We start from the raw sequence: 17,147 nt of genomic DNA on the forward strand, positions 1-17,147 counted from the left end.
ACACGGACTACTATTTCACAGCAACTGCCAAAAGACTTTCAAGAAAAGCTGGCTACTTTCCACGCATATTGTAAAAACAAGATAGCTGAAAAAAGATCCGGCCAGGAAGGCAGGATTCATGGAACTGCCGGACAGCAACAGCGACACTGACTCTGATGACTTCGACGAGACGGAGCCCGCCATTTTGGATGCCGTATTCGCCCAATATTTTAATTCAGACACAGAAGAAGAAAAATTCGAGGGATTTATGGATGAGGAATAACTTCTGAAGGTGAGCTTTAAATGTTTATTTTGTGTGCTGTGACATTAACGTTCGAGCAAAGTTGAGTTATTGATGTTGCTATTGCTCTGCAATATTTTGAGTGTTACTATTGTTGTGATTGCACATTTGCACACTGGTTTGTATTATTAAAGTTTGACTGACCTATCTGACTGTTTTTTTGACATTCCCTTTAGCGCAGCGTGGGCGCGGCTTATGACCCGGTGCGGCTTATAGGTTTACAAAGTTTTTAAATATGCCATTCATTGAAGGTGCGGCTTGTAACACGGGGTGTCTTATAGCGCGGAAAATACGGTATTTGGCGTGAATACCAGTCATCATGTTTGGAGGAAACCAGGCACCGCTCATCACCAGGCCATTAACATCCCTATTGTGAGGCGTGGTGGAGCCAGCATCATGCTGTGGGGATGTTTTTTTTAGTGGCAGGATAGTTAGACAAGTCAGGGTAGAGGGAAACAAATTATTGCTGCGATGAACACAGAAATTCTTGATGAAAACCAACGCTTCCCATCCAACCTGATAGAGCTTGAGAGGAGCCGCAAAGTTAAATGGGTGAAACTGGGCAAAGATAGGTATGCCAAGCCGGTGGCATCATATTCTTAAAGGACTTGGGACTGTAATTGCTGCTAAAAGTGCATTAATAAAGTATTGAGAAAAGACTGGTAACAGTTAGAGATGCTACCTCAGTAGAAGCATTTAAGTCCCATCTTAAAACTCATTTGTATATGCTAGCCTTTAAATTAAATAGACCCCCCCTTTTAGACTAGTTGATCTGCTGGCTCTTTTCTGCTCTGCCCCCCTCTCCTGCTTGGAAAGGATATTAGGTGACCACAGATGATGCACTAGCGGTTCAAAGTCGGGGCCCGCGGTGGACCACTCATCTGTGCATCTGTTGGGGACGTCGCTGCGCTGCTGACTTGTCTCCACTCAAGATGATCCCCTGCTGGCCCCACTATGGACTGGACTCTCTCACATCTGCAGTCCCCTCCGAGGTTTCTCATTGTATCCCATTGATTGAGTTTTTTCTTGCCCTGATGTGAGATCTGAGCCGAGGATGTCGTTGTGGCTTGTGCAACCCTTTGAGAAATTTGTGATTAAGGGCTATATGAATAAACTTTGATTGATTGACTGTGATTACCATTGTTCATGTGATTTTTTTATTTTATTTTTATACATTTTGCAAAATAAATGGGGTATGGTCTGTGGAATGTTGAAGACAAAAAATCATGAAATCCATTTTGGAATAAGGCTGTAACATAACATGTGGAAAAAGTGTGATTACTTTCCGGATGCACTGTAATTACCAAGGTTGTAAATGTATACACATTGCCAAATCCAACCCACGGGTTTGATTTTGACACGTCTCACACGGATTGAGTTGAAATTAGTAACATTTCCTATTTGCGCCACCTCAAGGCAGCCGGTTAACACCACTGGCTTGTACAAACCACGTTTCCATATGAGTTGGGAAATTGTGTCAGATGTAAATATAAATTGTGTTAGATGTAAATATAAACGGAATACAATGAGTTGCAAATCCTTTTCAACACATATTTAGTTGAATATGCTACAAAGACAACATATTTGATGTTCAAACTGATAAACATTTTTTTTTTCTGCAAATAATCATTAACTTTAGAATTTGGATGCCAGCAACACGTGACAAAGTAGTTGGGAATGGTGGCAATAAATACTGATAAAGTTGAGGAATGCTCATCAAACACTTATTTAGAACATCCCACAGGTGTGCAGGCTAATTGGGAACAGGTGGGTGCCATGATTGGGTATAAAAGCAGCTTCCATGAAATGCTAAGTAATTCACAAACAAGGATGGGGCGAGGGTCACCAATTTGTAAGCAAATTGTCGAACAGTTTTAGAACAACATTTCTCAACGAGCTATTGCAAGGAATTTAGGGATTTTAACATCTACGGTCCGTAAAATCATCAAAAGGTTCAGAGAATTTGGAAAAATCACTACTCGTAAGCGATGATATTACAGACCTTTGACCCCTCAGGCGGTACTGCATCAAAAACCGACATCAATGTGTAAAGGATATCACCACATGGGCTCAGGAACACTTCATAAAACAACTGTCAGTAACTACAGTTGGTTGCTACATCTGTAAGTGCAAGTTAAAACTCTACTATGCAAAGCCAAAGCCATTTATCAACAACACCAAGGAACGCCGCTGGCTTCGCTGGGCCCGAGCGAATCTAAGATGGACTGATGCAAAGTGGAAAAGTGTTCTGTTGTCTGATGATTCCACATTTAAAATTATATTTGGAAACTGTGGACGTGGTTTCCTCTGGAACAAAGAGGAAAATAACCATCCGGATTCTTATAGGCGAAAAGTTCAAAAGCAAGCATCTGTGATGGTATGGGGGTGCATTAGTGCCCAAAATATTGGTAACTTACACATCTGTGAAGGCACCATTAATGCTGAAAGGTCCATACAGGTTTTGGAGCAACATATGTTGTCATCCAAGCAACGTTATCATGGACGCCCCTGCTTTTTTCAGCAAGATAATGCCAAGCCACGTGTTACAACAGCGTGGTTTCGTAGTAAAAGAGTGCGGGTACTTTCCTGGCCCGCCTGCAGTCAAGACCTGTCTCCCAAAGAAAATGTGTGGCGCATTATGAAGCGTAAAATACGACAGCAGAGACCCCGGACTGTTGACTGACTGAAGCTCTACATAAAACAAGAATGAGAACGAATTTAACTTTTAAAGCTTCAACAATTAGTTTCCTCAGTTCCCAAACGTTTGAGTATTTTTTAAAGAAAAGGTGGTGTAACACAGTCGTGAACATGCCCTTTCCCAACTACTTTGGCAAGTGTTGCAGCCATGAAATTCTAAGTAAATTATTATTTGCAAGAAAAAAAATAAAATAAAGTTTTTGAGTTTTAACATCAAATATCTTGTCTTTGTAGTGCATTCAATTGAATATGAGTTGAAAATGATTTGCAAATCATTGTATTCCGTTTATATTTACATCTAACACAATTTCCCAACTCATATGGAAACGGGGTTTGTATGTATTCAACATGCTACTGCTGGTATAGATGCATAAATGGTGTATCCTCAGTTTTACTATCCCCTGGGGAAGAGTTAAGGCTGGAATTAAATAAAGTCATTACTGACAAATTTAAGGCTCCACTAGGTTCGGCCTCTTGTGCTATTTCAGACCTCTGAGCACGGAGAGCTCATAGAACGAAGAGCCTGACATCCCCAGGCTATGCTCTCTCTTTCTCTCGCTCGCTCTCCTACCAAAGGTAATTTTCCTCTGGCCTTTGTGACTCAATGGAAGGGTGGCCATTGTGTGGCTCTTGTACCATATGATATTCTTATTCCAGCTGCTGAGTACAAAGCTGGTATAAATCTGATTGGAAGGCACACTTTGCACCATGTGACATCCCGAACACCGACCGCCGCACCAATGTACGATATTACATGGAATGTGGAACAAGCACTGACTTTAGACTTCGACATTAGACTTAGACAAAGACAAACTTTAAGTTTATTCTAGATTATTAATCATGCCTTTCACCTGGATAGTAAAATGATGGACATAAACAGAGAATTTGGTCAACTTTAACAGCCAACTTAGACCCAGAGATGGTGAATTTGTAACCCATCATTGAGATTACGAGTAATTCGTCATCTAATCGAAAAATATATTCCAATGTCCTAACTCATTGCAGTGAGGGAAGACATTGTACAGTGAGTGATGTTTAATTATGTATGTTGGTTTTCATGAAGTCTGCATGAGTTGTCGTCAGTTTTGACGTTGAAGGTAAAAATCAAACATGATGCAGCTATGAAATTAAGGCGCCACCGTATGGTTAAAATGAGCAAAAATTGAAAATATTACAGGTTATTTAGTATGTGCCTCTTACTACATTATATGTAAACTCACAGCGTGTGTATAAAGCGTTGATAGATAGATAGATAGATAGATAGATAGATAGATAGATAGATAGATAGATAGATAGATAGATAGATAGATAGATAGATAGATAGATAGATAGATGGATGTGGCCCCTACTGAGGATGTCGTAGTGGTTTGTGTTGTGCTTTGTGTTGTGGTTTGTGCAGGCCCTTTGAGACACTAGTTATTTAGGGCTATATAAATAATCATAGATAGATAGATAGATAGATAGATGGATAGATAGATGTGGGCCCTACCGAGGATGTCGTAGTGGTTTGTGCCCTTTGAGACACTAATTATTTAGGGCTATATAAATAATCATAGATAGATAGATAGAGAGAGAGAGAGAGAGAGAGACAGAGATAGATAGATAGATAGATAGATAGATAGATAGATAGATAGATAGATAGATAGATAGATAGATAGATAGATAGATAGATAGAACTTTATTAATTCATTCAGGAAAATTAAAATTCCAGCAGCAGAGTACAAAATTGAGATCAAATTTAAAAAGTAAATAATGGGGGTATAAATAGAAACAAAATAGAAAAATATTACAATAAGAATAAAAATAAAAAGCAACAATGGGAATAAAAATATAACAGTAAAATAAGAATAAAACAAGAGAAACTAGGCAGTAGTGACCATGAAGGAGGTGTTTGGATGTTTTTTAAGCGATTTATAGGCATAATAGAGCGACTACTACTGCATTGTAAGTGCACTTTTGCTCTCATTTGTTTACTCGTTAGAATGCATAAAAAAAGAAAAACATAACTGGGCATGTCTTACATAAAGATTGTGAATTATAGGCAACATAAAAAAACATACAGTTCCCCTTTTACAGGGCAATTTTTAGGAGTGTATTTGAGTTGTTGGTCTTTGGGGTATTTGGATAAAAGCATGTCAGCAAAACATAATGAACATACCTAAAAGCTGTTTTAATTTGTGAAAATACAGCTTGACCTACATGATTTTATACTTAGAGTGGGGCAAAAAAGTATTTAGTCAGCCACCGATTGTGCAAGTTCTCCCACTTAAAATGATGACAGAGGTCTGTAATTTTCATCAAAGGTACACTTCAACTGTGAGAGACAGAATGTGGAAAAAAAATGCAGGAATTCACATTGTAAGAATTTTAAAGAATTTATTTGGAAATTATAGTGTAAAATAAGTAGTTGGTCAATAATTCAAAGCTCTCACTGATGGAAGGTGGTTTCGGCTCAAAATCTCACGATACATGGCCCCATTCATTCTTTCCTTAACAAAAATCAATCGTCCTGTCCCCTTAGCAGAAAAACAGCCCCAAAGCATGATGTTTCCACCCCCATGCTTCACAGTAAGTATGGTGTTCTTGGGATTCAACTCAGTATTATTCTTCCTCCAAACACGACAAGTTGAGTTTACACCAAAATGGATACATTGATGATACAGCAGAGGATTGGGAGAATGTCATGTGGTCAGATGAAACCAAAATACAACTTTTTGGTATAAACTCAACTCGTTGTGTTTGGAGGAAGAAGAATACTGAGTTGCATCCCAAAAACACCACACCTACTGTGAAGCATGGGGGTGGAAACATCATGCTTTGCGGCTTTTTTTCTGCTAAGGGTACAGGACGATTGATCTGTGTTAAGGAAAGAATGAATGGGCCCATGTATCGTGAGGTTTTGAGCCAAAACCTCCTTCCATCAGTGAGAGCTTTGAAAGGTTGACCAAATACTTATTTTCCACCATAATTTACAAATATAATTTTTTAAATTCCTACAATGTGAATTCCTGGATTTTTTTTTCAACATTCTGTCTCTCACAGTTGAAGTGTATCTATGATGAAAATTACAGACCTCTGTCATCATTTAAGTGGGAGAACTTGCACAATCGGTGGCTGACTAAATACTTTTTTGCCCCACTGTATTATGAAATGTCTTCTTACCTTCAAAACCTGGGGAACAATGGCAGCGATAATCACCGACAAGATCCTCGCACGTGGCCTCGTTTGCACAGGGGAAGCTGCCGCATTCATCGGTTTCCGTTTCACACAGCGCCCCTTCAAACCCGAGCGCGCACTGGCAGGTGAAGTTCAACCGCTGGTCCACGCAAACACCATGCTTAGAGCAGCCATGACCCACACAGAAGTCTATGTCTTCTTCACAGAAGGAGCCGGAGAATCCCATGGGACAATGACAGCTGGGAAGAGATTGAGGAGGATTTCTTACTGCCAAATATTGCATGATGAACTGTTAAAAACGAGGATGTTGAACGTCAGATGTTTGTCAAATGTGTACACTAACCTGTAACCATCAATCTCATCTACACAGCTAGCGCCGTTTTGACACCAATGTTGAACGCAGTCATTGACATTGGTGCGACAGTTATGGCCCGACCAGCCTGGTGTGCAGATACAAGTGTAGCTGTTGGCGCTGTTCAACACACATCGCCCTCCGTTGGCACATGGCTGCTGATAGATAGAGAGCTGTTACACATGAATTCTTTATTTACAATATCATATTAATAATTATACATACACATATATGTATATATATATACACACACATATATTTGTATATACAAATACATACATATACATATACACATATATACATCAGTGACGTGCGGTGAACTAAACACCAGGTGAGGCATACATGCTTTTTTGTCTTCCTTTTTTTTTTTTTTTTTTTTTTACTTAAATTTATATGTGCAGCTCTAGTCATTGTGGATTTAGGTTGCACATTAGAGTAACAGGAAAAAAAAGGGAGTTATTCACTTTCATAAAAACGTTATCATAATGCTATTATGATAACGGGTCCAAAATGGGTCCAAAAACTATTTGATAAAAGTTGCTATTAAACACTTTTTGGTCCTATTTGCTTTTAACACAATAAATCAAGTATTGTGAGTGTATATTACCTTTCTGTATTTGTATCTGAAGCAACAATAGCTATCCTCCATGACAACGTACTTTGTATGACCACATTTATTTTGTCTTAAAGTCCAGTTTAGAGAGGTTTTTAATCTAGGATACAGTAAATAATCCTCCATATTAGCAAAAACATTCATTTAATTCAATTTCATTCCAAGAAATTAAACAATATTTTTGCATCTGACAAAAAACACTCACAAACGCTGGTTTACTCTAATAAAAATGCCATGTTAGTTATAAATACAGTTAAAAAAAAGAAAAGAAAAAAATGCTGGCTTCCACTGGAGAGACCTGTGTCTGCTAGCTTGAGCGCCCCCACTTCTCCCAGTGTGGCGAGTCAGAGTACTGCTGAAGCATTGAACTGCAAGTTAACAATATATCACCCCCTACCTTGAGGCAGAGGTACTTGCTGCCTCAAGACCTGCCTTTTCCATGTGGCAACAAGCATGCGCCCCCTCGCATGCACGCCCAATACACACTGTGTGTAGACGTGGAGGCACCGCCTGTATCTGCCTCACTTCTCATCTACTGCATTGTTTTGATCAGGAAACATGGAATTTCCACGATTTTGACCGTGAAAATTATCAAAATATACAGGAACCACACCAAAATCACATAGAAAGCATAAACCAAATGGGAAATATTAAAACGTATTTTATTTTGTTACTTTGTTTTGGAACATATCATGGTCAAGCCACCTGGTGGCAGGTGAGGCACTGCCTCACTTGCCTCCCCTGACAGCACGTCACTGATATATATATATATATATATATGTGCACATAGATATGTATATACACATGTATACAGTCGCGATCAAAAGTTTACTTACACTTGTAAAGAACATAATGTCATGGCTATTCTTGAGTTTGCAATACTTTCTACAACCCTTATTTTTTTGTGATAGAGTGATTGGAGCACATACTTGTTGGTGACCAAAAACCCATCCATCCATCCATTTCTACTGCTTGTCACGTTCGGGGTCGCGGGGGGGTCACTGGAGCCTATCCCAGCTGCATTCGGGCGGAAGGCGGGGTACTGCCAGGACAAGTCGCCCTCTCATCGCAGGGCCAACACAGAAAGACAGTCAACATTCACACTCACATTCACACACTAAGGCCAATTTAGTGTGGCCAATCAACCTATCCACAGGTGCATGTCTTTGGAGGGGGAGGAAGCCTGAGTACCAGGAGGGAACCCACGCAGTCACGGGGAGGACATGCAAACTCCACACAGAGAGATCCCGAGCCCGGGATTGAACCCAGGACAACTCAGGACATTCGTATTGTGAGGCACATGCACTAACCCCTGTTTCCACCCGTGCTGGTTCTTTTATGAACTTATTATGGGTCTACTGAAAATGTGACCAAATCTGCTGGGTCAAAAGTATACATACACAATGTTAATATTGCAGTGTAGTTCAGCAAAATGTGTTGGTTTTCTGACATGGACTTGTTTCTTCAGCATTGTCCACATTTCTGACATCACATTGACAAAGATGAGACTCTCTGGAGGAAAGGTATGTGGTCAGATACCATGAATACCATGAATTGTTTAATGTGGACCCCGACTTAAACAAGTTGATAAACTTATTCGGGTGTTACCATTTAGTGGTCAACTGTACGGAATATGTAGTGTACTGTGCAATCTGCTAATAAAAGTTTCAATCAATCAAAAAAGATGAAACACAAATTGAGTTGTTTGACCACAGTACCCAGCAATATGTTTTGAGGAGAAAAGGTAGGTCTTTAATCCCAGGAACACTACACCTACCATCAAGCATGGTGGTGGTAGTGTTATGCTCTGTTGCTGTTTTGCTGCCAATGGTATTGGTGCTTTAAATGGGACAATGAAAAAGGAGGATTACCTCCAAATTCTTCAGTACAAACTACAATCCTCAGCCCGGAGTTTGGGTCTTAGACCCAGTTCAGTGTTCCAACAGGACAATGACCCCAAACACACGTCAAAAGTGGTAAAGGAAAGGCTGAATCAGGTTAAAATTAAGGTTTTAGAATGGCCTCCCCAAAGTCCTGACTTAAACATGTGGACAATGCTGAAGAAACAAACAGCTCAATTTTCCTCCAACAGGTCTTATCTTCGTCCATGTAATGTCAGAAGTGTGGTTATCTAGATCCCAATCTAGGAATCTAGATATCGACACTTCTGTGTGGACAATGCTAAAGAAACAAGTCCATGTAAAAAAAACATCAAATTTAGCTGAACTGCACCAATTTTGTCAAGAGGAGTGGTCATAAACTCAACCAGAAACTTGTGGATGGCTACCAAAAGCGCCTTATTGCAGTGAAACTTGCCAAGGGACATGTAACCAAATATTAACAATGCTGTATGTATACTTTTGACCCAGCAGATTTGGTCACATGTTCAGTAGACCCATTATAAATTCATAAAAGAACCAAACTGCATGAATATTTTGTGTATGTGCTCCAATCACTCTATCACCAAAAACTAAGAGTTGTAGAATTATTGGAAACTTTAACAGCCATGACATTACGTTCTTCACAACTTTTGACCACGATATATCATATTATATTATATTATATATATATATATATATATATATATTTATATATATATATATATATAGATACACAAACCCCGTTTCCATATGAGTTGGGAAAATGTGTTAGATGTAAATATAAACGGAATACAATGATTTGCAAATCATTTTCAACCCATATTCAATTGAATGTACGACAAAGACAAGATATTTGATTTTCAAACTCCATCCATCCATCCATTTCCTACCGCTTATTCCCTTTAGGGGTCGCGGGGGGCGCTGGCGCCTATCTCAGCTACACTCATAAACTTTATTTATTTTTTTTGCAAATAATATTTAACCTAGAATTTCATTGCTGCAACATGTGCCAAAGTAGGTGGAAAAGGGCAGGTTCACCACTGTGTAACATCACCTTTTCTTTTAACAATACTCAATCAATAAATGTTTGGGAACTGAGAAAACTAATTGTTGAAGCTTTGAAAGTGGAATTCTTTCCCATTCTTGTTTTATGTAGAGCTTCAGTCGTTCAACAGTCGGGGGTCTCCGCTGTCATATTTTACGCTTCATTATGCGCCACACATTTTCGATGGGAGACAGGTCTGGACTGCAGGCGGGCCAGGAACCCGCACTCTTTTTTTTTTTTTTACGAAACCACGCTGTTGAAACACGTGCTTGATGTGGCTTGGCATTGTCTTGCTGAAATAAGCAGGAGCTTCCATGAAAAAGATGGCGCTTAGATGGCAGCATATGTTGTTCCAAAACCTGTATGTACCTTTCAGCATTAATGGTGCCTTCACAGATGTGTAAGTTACCCGTGCCTTGGGCACTAATGCACCCCCATACCATCCCAGATGCTGGCTTTTGAACTGTGCGTCGATAACTGTATGGATGGTTCGCTTCCCCTTTGGTCCGGATGACACGATTTCGAATATTTCAAAACACAATTTGAAATGTGGACTCATCAGACCACAGAACACTTTTCCACTTTGCATCAGTCCATTTTAGATGATCTCGGGCTCAGAGAAACCGGCGGCGTTGCTGGCGGTTGTTGATAAATGGCTTTCGCTTCACATACTAGAGCTTTAACTTGCACTTACAGATGTAGTGCCAAACTGTATTTAGTGACAGTGGTTTTCTGAAGTATTCCTGAGCCCATGTGATATCCTTTAGAGATTGATGTCGGTTTTTGATACAGTGCCGTCTGAGGAATCGAAGGTCACAGTCTTTCAATGTTGGTTTCCGGCCATGCTGCTTCAAGGAGTGATTTCTCCAGATTCTCTGAACCTTTCGATGATATTATGGACCATAGATGTTGATATATATGCCCCACTATATATATATATATATATATATATGCACCGAAATGAAAATTTGTGGCCGAAGCCGAATAAAATTTAAACGCTTGGCCGAAGGCCGAATACCGAATAATGAATGCAGTTTTTCACAATTTTTTAATATTGCATAAATAGCCTAGAATAAATATTTAGACATGTTTTTCAAATAAAGTAATTTTTTTATTGAATATTGACATTTTTTTAATATTCCAGTAGCCTTTGCTTTTCAAAAGAAAGCACAAAGTTTTTCATTTATATTAGGCCTTCAAACAAAACATGCATTCCAAAAAAAAATGAAGTGCATTAAAGTGGATAAACCCACAACAAATTAATTATTGTCCTTTTGGCAAAAGTCTGCTTAGCCACAGTAGATATGCTAATAATGTAAACAGAAGGCTCAAGTAAATCTCAATTAAGTGTGTGCTTATAACCTCTTACACTTATACAGGTAGCCTACACAACAGGCTAATAATGTAAACAGAGGCCCCACTAAATCTCAAAGAGTGTGTGCTTGTAACCTCATTCACTTATACAGGTACACAACATATCCCAACGTCACCACGTCACTGTATATATATATATATATATATATATATATATATATATATATATATATATACATACATATCATTCAGTAATTCCTTGTCCTATGGTGCATTGAGCCTGCCCTGGTTAAGAATTCAAGCATTTTTCACAATACCGCCTCCAATCAGTTCCTCCTCCTGGCAGCCTGAGAATGAGCCTCATTACAGAGACATGATACTCATGAATACTGATTTTTACTTTATACTGTATTCACTCGCTGGTCCACGTTGAGTCTAAATCATGTCTTACAAGACAAGATCAATGACCACTGAGGGCAAAACCTCCCAAGAGCTCTTTTGGGAAAAAAAAGAAAGATGTCTGGCATAGTGTATTCATGTTTAGAACTGCTAAAATGTTGAACGGTCCTGACAGGATGGCTTTTCTGTGAGGAAGCCAACATAGCCTGCAACCTAGACTCAACATTTGTCAAAAGGGACTTAGGGTGAGTTTCGCCTTTTCTGACTTATAAATGTTGTTCCAATGTTGGATACTATTCTCAAATAATGCCGAACTGTCAGATCATAAGGTTCACGCATTTTGGCTGGAGCTTGCGTGCAGTTTTGGAACGTTTAGAACGCCGTGTTTTGCAGTCGTTTTTAAAGACTGCAAAACAGTGTGATAGAGGATACAGTGTGATATCACAATGATGTGGATGTATCTATTTGGGCATTAAAGGAAACATATGACCATTTTAATCTAAATTCAAAACAACTTTGTGGTCTAGACTAAGGGTCCCCAACATTTTTTGCACCACGTTTAATGGAGACATTATTTTCAGAGACCGACTTTCCACTTGTGCCAGATAATTACAGCGAAAAAAAGTGCATGAAAAATACAACTCCCTCTAAAAGTGGTTCTCAAACTTTTTTCAGTGATGTACCCCCGTTAATATTTTTTTTAATTCAAGTACCTCCTAATCAGAGCAAATTTTTTTTTGTTGAAAAAAAGAGATAAATAAGTAAAATACAGCACTATGTCATCAGTTTCTGATGTATTAAATTGTATAACAGTGCAACATATTGCTCATTTGTAGTGGTCTTTCTTGAACTATTTGGAAGAAAATATTTAAAAATAACTAAAAACTTGTTGAAAAATAAACAAGTGATTCAATTATAAATAAAGATTTCTACACATAGAAGTAATCATCAACTTAAAGTGCCCTCTTTGGGGATTGTAATAGAGATTCATCTGGATTCATGAACTTAATTCTAAACATTTCTTCACCAAAAAAAAAAATCTTTGACATCAATATTTATGGACCATGTCCACAAAAATCTAATGGTCAACACTGAATATTTCATTGTTGCATTTATTTTCACAGTTTATGAACTTACATTCATATTTTCTTGAAGTATTATTCAATAAATATATTTATAAAGGATTTTTAAATTATTGTTTTTTTTAGAGTATTTTTTAAAAATCTCACGTATCCCTTGGCATACCTTCAAGTACCCCCATTTGAGAACCACTGCACTATAACACTGAATTTGTGGGGCCCCTGGGCTTGTTTCTGTGCAATGAAAATCAGCCTTTGGCTACAATCTGTCACATTTATATTTTATTTGTTCATTAATGTGCATTCATCATGTCACAAAGTTATAACAAGTATAGGAAATAGCATCTTCCTATGAGGAGTTTTATTGTACATCTATAAACAAGCTTATTGGTGTGTCTAGTGCAGGGGTCGGCAACCCAAAACGTTGAAAGAGCCAAATTGGAGCAAAAATACAAAAAAAAAAAAAAAAAAAAAAAAAAACATTTGTCTGAAGCTGCAAAAATTTAAAAGTCTTGTATAAGTGATATAATGAAGACAACACGTTATAAGTGTCTATATAAGCTATATTATCCGACTATCAAAACGTGTCTCAGGCTGACAAAAATCATCTTTGACAGAATTGTTGAAATTTAATAATTATTCTACACATTTTTACAACATTGGAAAACATTAGTAAAACGCAAGTTTCTCAGGGGGTGAGATAACTCCTCTAAATTCCTGGCTCAGAAAAGCCAAAGGTATAGATGTGTGTCCAAGTTAACGGAAACGGCAGGCTGTCTCCTTCTAGTGGAATTATTACAAACCCACATTTGTCACGTATTGCTGGCATCAAATTCTAAAGTTAATGATTATTTTCCCCCAAAAAAATGTTTATCAGTTTGAACACCAAATATCTTGTCTTTGTAGTGCATTCAATTGAATATGGGTTGAAAATGATTTGCAAATCATTGTATTCCGTTTATATTTACATCTAACACAATTTCCCAACTAATATGGAAACAGGGTTTGTGCAATCTTTGCAAGCTAGGTAACGTTTGCTGTGGTCTACAACGCCACACAAACCACTATCAGAAATGCAGGCAATATTACAGAGATAATGTGTCATGAGACATGCAAATATAAATTAAATACATAGAGGACATAGGAAGTTAAATTAGCTGAATTATACCTACAAGTGAGGCATAATGATGCAATATGTAAATAAAGCTAGCCTAAATAGCATGTTAGCATCGATCAGTTTACAGTCATGCACTGCCAGATATGCTTTATTAGCACTCCATAACAAGTCAATAACATTAACGAAGCTCACCATTGTGCATTTACACACAGCATAAAAATAATGAGTGGCATAGAACATGTCTTTCTCTGGAATCATTGAAGAAAGTTATACAAGTAAACCAGGGGTGTCCAAAGTGTGGCCCAGTGGACATTTGCGGCCATCAGGTAATTTTTTAACAACCCCACGGAACCATTTTAAAAATACCATTGAAAAAAATTAAAAACATAAAAAGTGGTATGAAAGAGCCAACAGGTGAAATGTAACAAGAAAATATTGCAATGTTTATTACTCTAATAACACAAAGCTGCCATGCAGGCTGTTTCTTTCTTTAAAACATAATAATGAATCAAAATCTATGCCGTTATGAATTATTAATCTATTCAAGGCTCCCAAAAAAAAAATCACATTAAATATTCCACTTTGAGATATTTTTGGGGGAAAATTTTGCATTTTTTGTGTTTCCCATATATAAACAACAATACAACTTATAATTGACGGATAGATCTGAAGGTGATCTCGAGACGATTGTGTTAAAAGTAAACAGTAAAAATAAAAATATAATTTATGTTTTTAAACACTTTAATATGTGGGACCCTTTTTGATCCCAATAATGTTTAATGTGATTTGTTTTTAAGTGTCATTGCTCAAAAATAAAAAAAATAAAATAAATGGTGTTATGAGTAATTGACCTTCTTAAGGCTCCAATTCTTATACAATCTCAAATATTCCAATTAAAAATTTTATTGGGTGAAAATATTGCATATTTTGTGTTTTTTCCATAAAAAACAGGGTTTTCTTTGACCAAAAAAGCATACAACTTAAATCTTTAAAAATGTTATATTGACAGAATGACCTAATCAGAATCAGACATACTTTATTAATCCCCGAGGGGAAATTAAAATTTTCAGCACAATGTTATTATTAATGTTGATCTAGAGATTTAAAACTTGAAAAATCCATCCATCCATTTTGTACCGCTTATTCCCTTTGGGGTCGCGGGGGGCGCTGGTGCCTATCTCAGCTACAATCGGGCAGAAGGCGGAGTGCACCCTGGACAAGTCGCCACATCATCGCAGAAATTGAAAAATAATACAAATAATAATAATGTTTTTTTGACCAAATTCCTATGGGGACTGAGTGGAGGCCTACATGTATATATTTTTAAACATTTTTGTATTTGTTTTTAAAATCAAAAATATTTCAAAATGGCCCCCACTTGCTTTGATTTTTCAGTGTGCGGCCCTCAGTGGAAAATGTTTGGACACCCCTGATTGAGTTCAAAGACCGCCAAAATTAGTAGGACAAAACAGTGCTCGCCAAAAAACAGTGGGACTTCTAACAATTAGGGAGGTTTGTGTCATGTTGTCCGCCTCCAAAAACCCTATTAAAACTAAAATATATATTTTTCTGCCCCATCTTTTTCATACATTTTTGAAAAAGCTCCAGGGAGCCACTAGGGTGTTTCAGACCCCTGGTCTCGTGGGACAGGCAAAATTGTAATCGGAGAAAATGCAGTCGTTTATAAATTATTTAATGTTTCCTCGGACCGATGGTTGGGCTCCACTGGTTTAGATAATAAGTATTTAATATATACATTAGTGTAAATTGTGCATACACTTTGCTCCACAGGCATTTTTACAACCTGGTTATTATGTGTAACTGCAAAATGTTTGATTGTGGTTTGCAATTGATACCACACGCTACCCCCCCCCCCCCCCCCCCCAAATGTATTATGATCTATCTTTTGGAAATGCGGAATATCAAAATATATATGTTAAAGCTGTCACCACTGTTTTTTTTTTTTTTCAAGACACAGGCAAAAATAAACTTCATTAATACTACATAGATTCACCCGGTCACTATTTGGTACAGCTGCACATTCGCTGATTGATTCCTACGCTATGTAAAAAAAAAAAAAAAAGCTACTTTTAACAGCGTTTATTAGCCTTAGACTTCCTTTTATTGTCATTCAAATTTGAACTTTACAGTACAGATAAGAACAAAATGTTGTTGCATTAGCTCGTTGTAGTGCAGGATAAAAGAGCACGGCATGTCACAGATTATATGAAAATAATACTTTTTCCTACTTTCTTTTGTGTTTTCTCCTAGCTTAGCTGAGAGCCTAATGTTAAGATAAGTATACGTGACAAAATCAAAGAACCTAATAGTTTTATGCCTGGGCATTGTTTAGCACAACAACTATCTTTTAGACATGCAAACAATAGGTTATGAATGTGACACCAAAGTATAGCCAATGTTTATTATTGTTAAACTGTGGCATGCTCCATCTATTGGAATTTGACTCATTATTTAGGTACGGCGTTTTATTTTCCCAAATTCAAACACAGTGTTACTGTTCAAACCAGGGGTGTCAAACTCATTTTAGAACGGGGACCACATGGAGAAAAATCTACTCCCAAGTGGGCCAGACTGGTAAAATCACGGCGGGATAACTTAAAAATAAAGATAACCTCAGATTGTTTTCTTTGTTTAAAAATAGAACAAGCACATTATGAAAATGTACATATAATGTTGTTGTTGTTTTTTTTACACTTATATGTTGCGGTTAATAGTATTCCATCTTTGTAGTTATCTATATTTTCTGAATAAATGATCGAAAATGTTCATCAGTCAACTCATTGGTGTTAATGTTCAATCTATCACAATATAAACATTAAATCAAAATCATATTACAGGATGTAATCCATGTAGTTGGATCATTTTCCTCGACTGAAATATGTAGCATCATCTACAAAGATACAAATATTTGCTATTGCGACATCCAGTTATGGGTTATACAAACTTGTACTTGTATAGCGCTTTTCTATCTTCAAGTTACTCAAAGTGCTTTGACACTATTTCCACATTCACCCATTCACACACACTCACACACTAATGGCGGGAGGTGCCATGCAAGGCCCTAACCACGACCCATCAGGAAGGAGCAAGGCTGAAGTGTCTTGCTCAAGGACACAACGGACGTGACAAGGTTGGTAGAAGGTGGGGATTGAACAAGGAACTTTCAGGTTGCT

At 37.6% G+C, this 17,147-nt stretch overlaps 1 protein-coding gene across 2 annotated transcripts in view; it reads right to left on the reverse strand.

Moving 5' to 3' along the window:
• The window catches only part of eys (eyes shut homolog), a 722,499-nt gene that overhangs the window by 567,699 nt on the left and 137,653 nt on the right, over positions 1–17,147 (reverse strand). Inside the window, exons 10-11 of one of the 2 annotated variants that reach the window (XM_061910381.1) lie at positions 6,498–6,664; positions 6,140–6,393 (exon numbers count right to left, since the gene is read on the reverse strand). In XM_061910381.1, coding sequence (XP_061766365.1) covers positions 6,140–6,393; positions 6,498–6,664 — 421 coding nt within the window. The remainder of the gene's footprint in view (positions 1–6,139; positions 6,394–6,497; positions 6,665–17,147) is intronic. The other variant, XM_061910382.1, reaches the window with a different exon arrangement.

This window comes from Nerophis ophidion, linkage group LG09, assembly GCF_033978795.1.
Source record: "Nerophis ophidion isolate RoL-2023_Sa linkage group LG09, RoL_Noph_v1.0, whole genome shotgun sequence".
NCBI classification, from domain to species: Eukaryota; Metazoa; Chordata; class Actinopteri; order Syngnathiformes; family Syngnathidae; genus Nerophis; species Nerophis ophidion.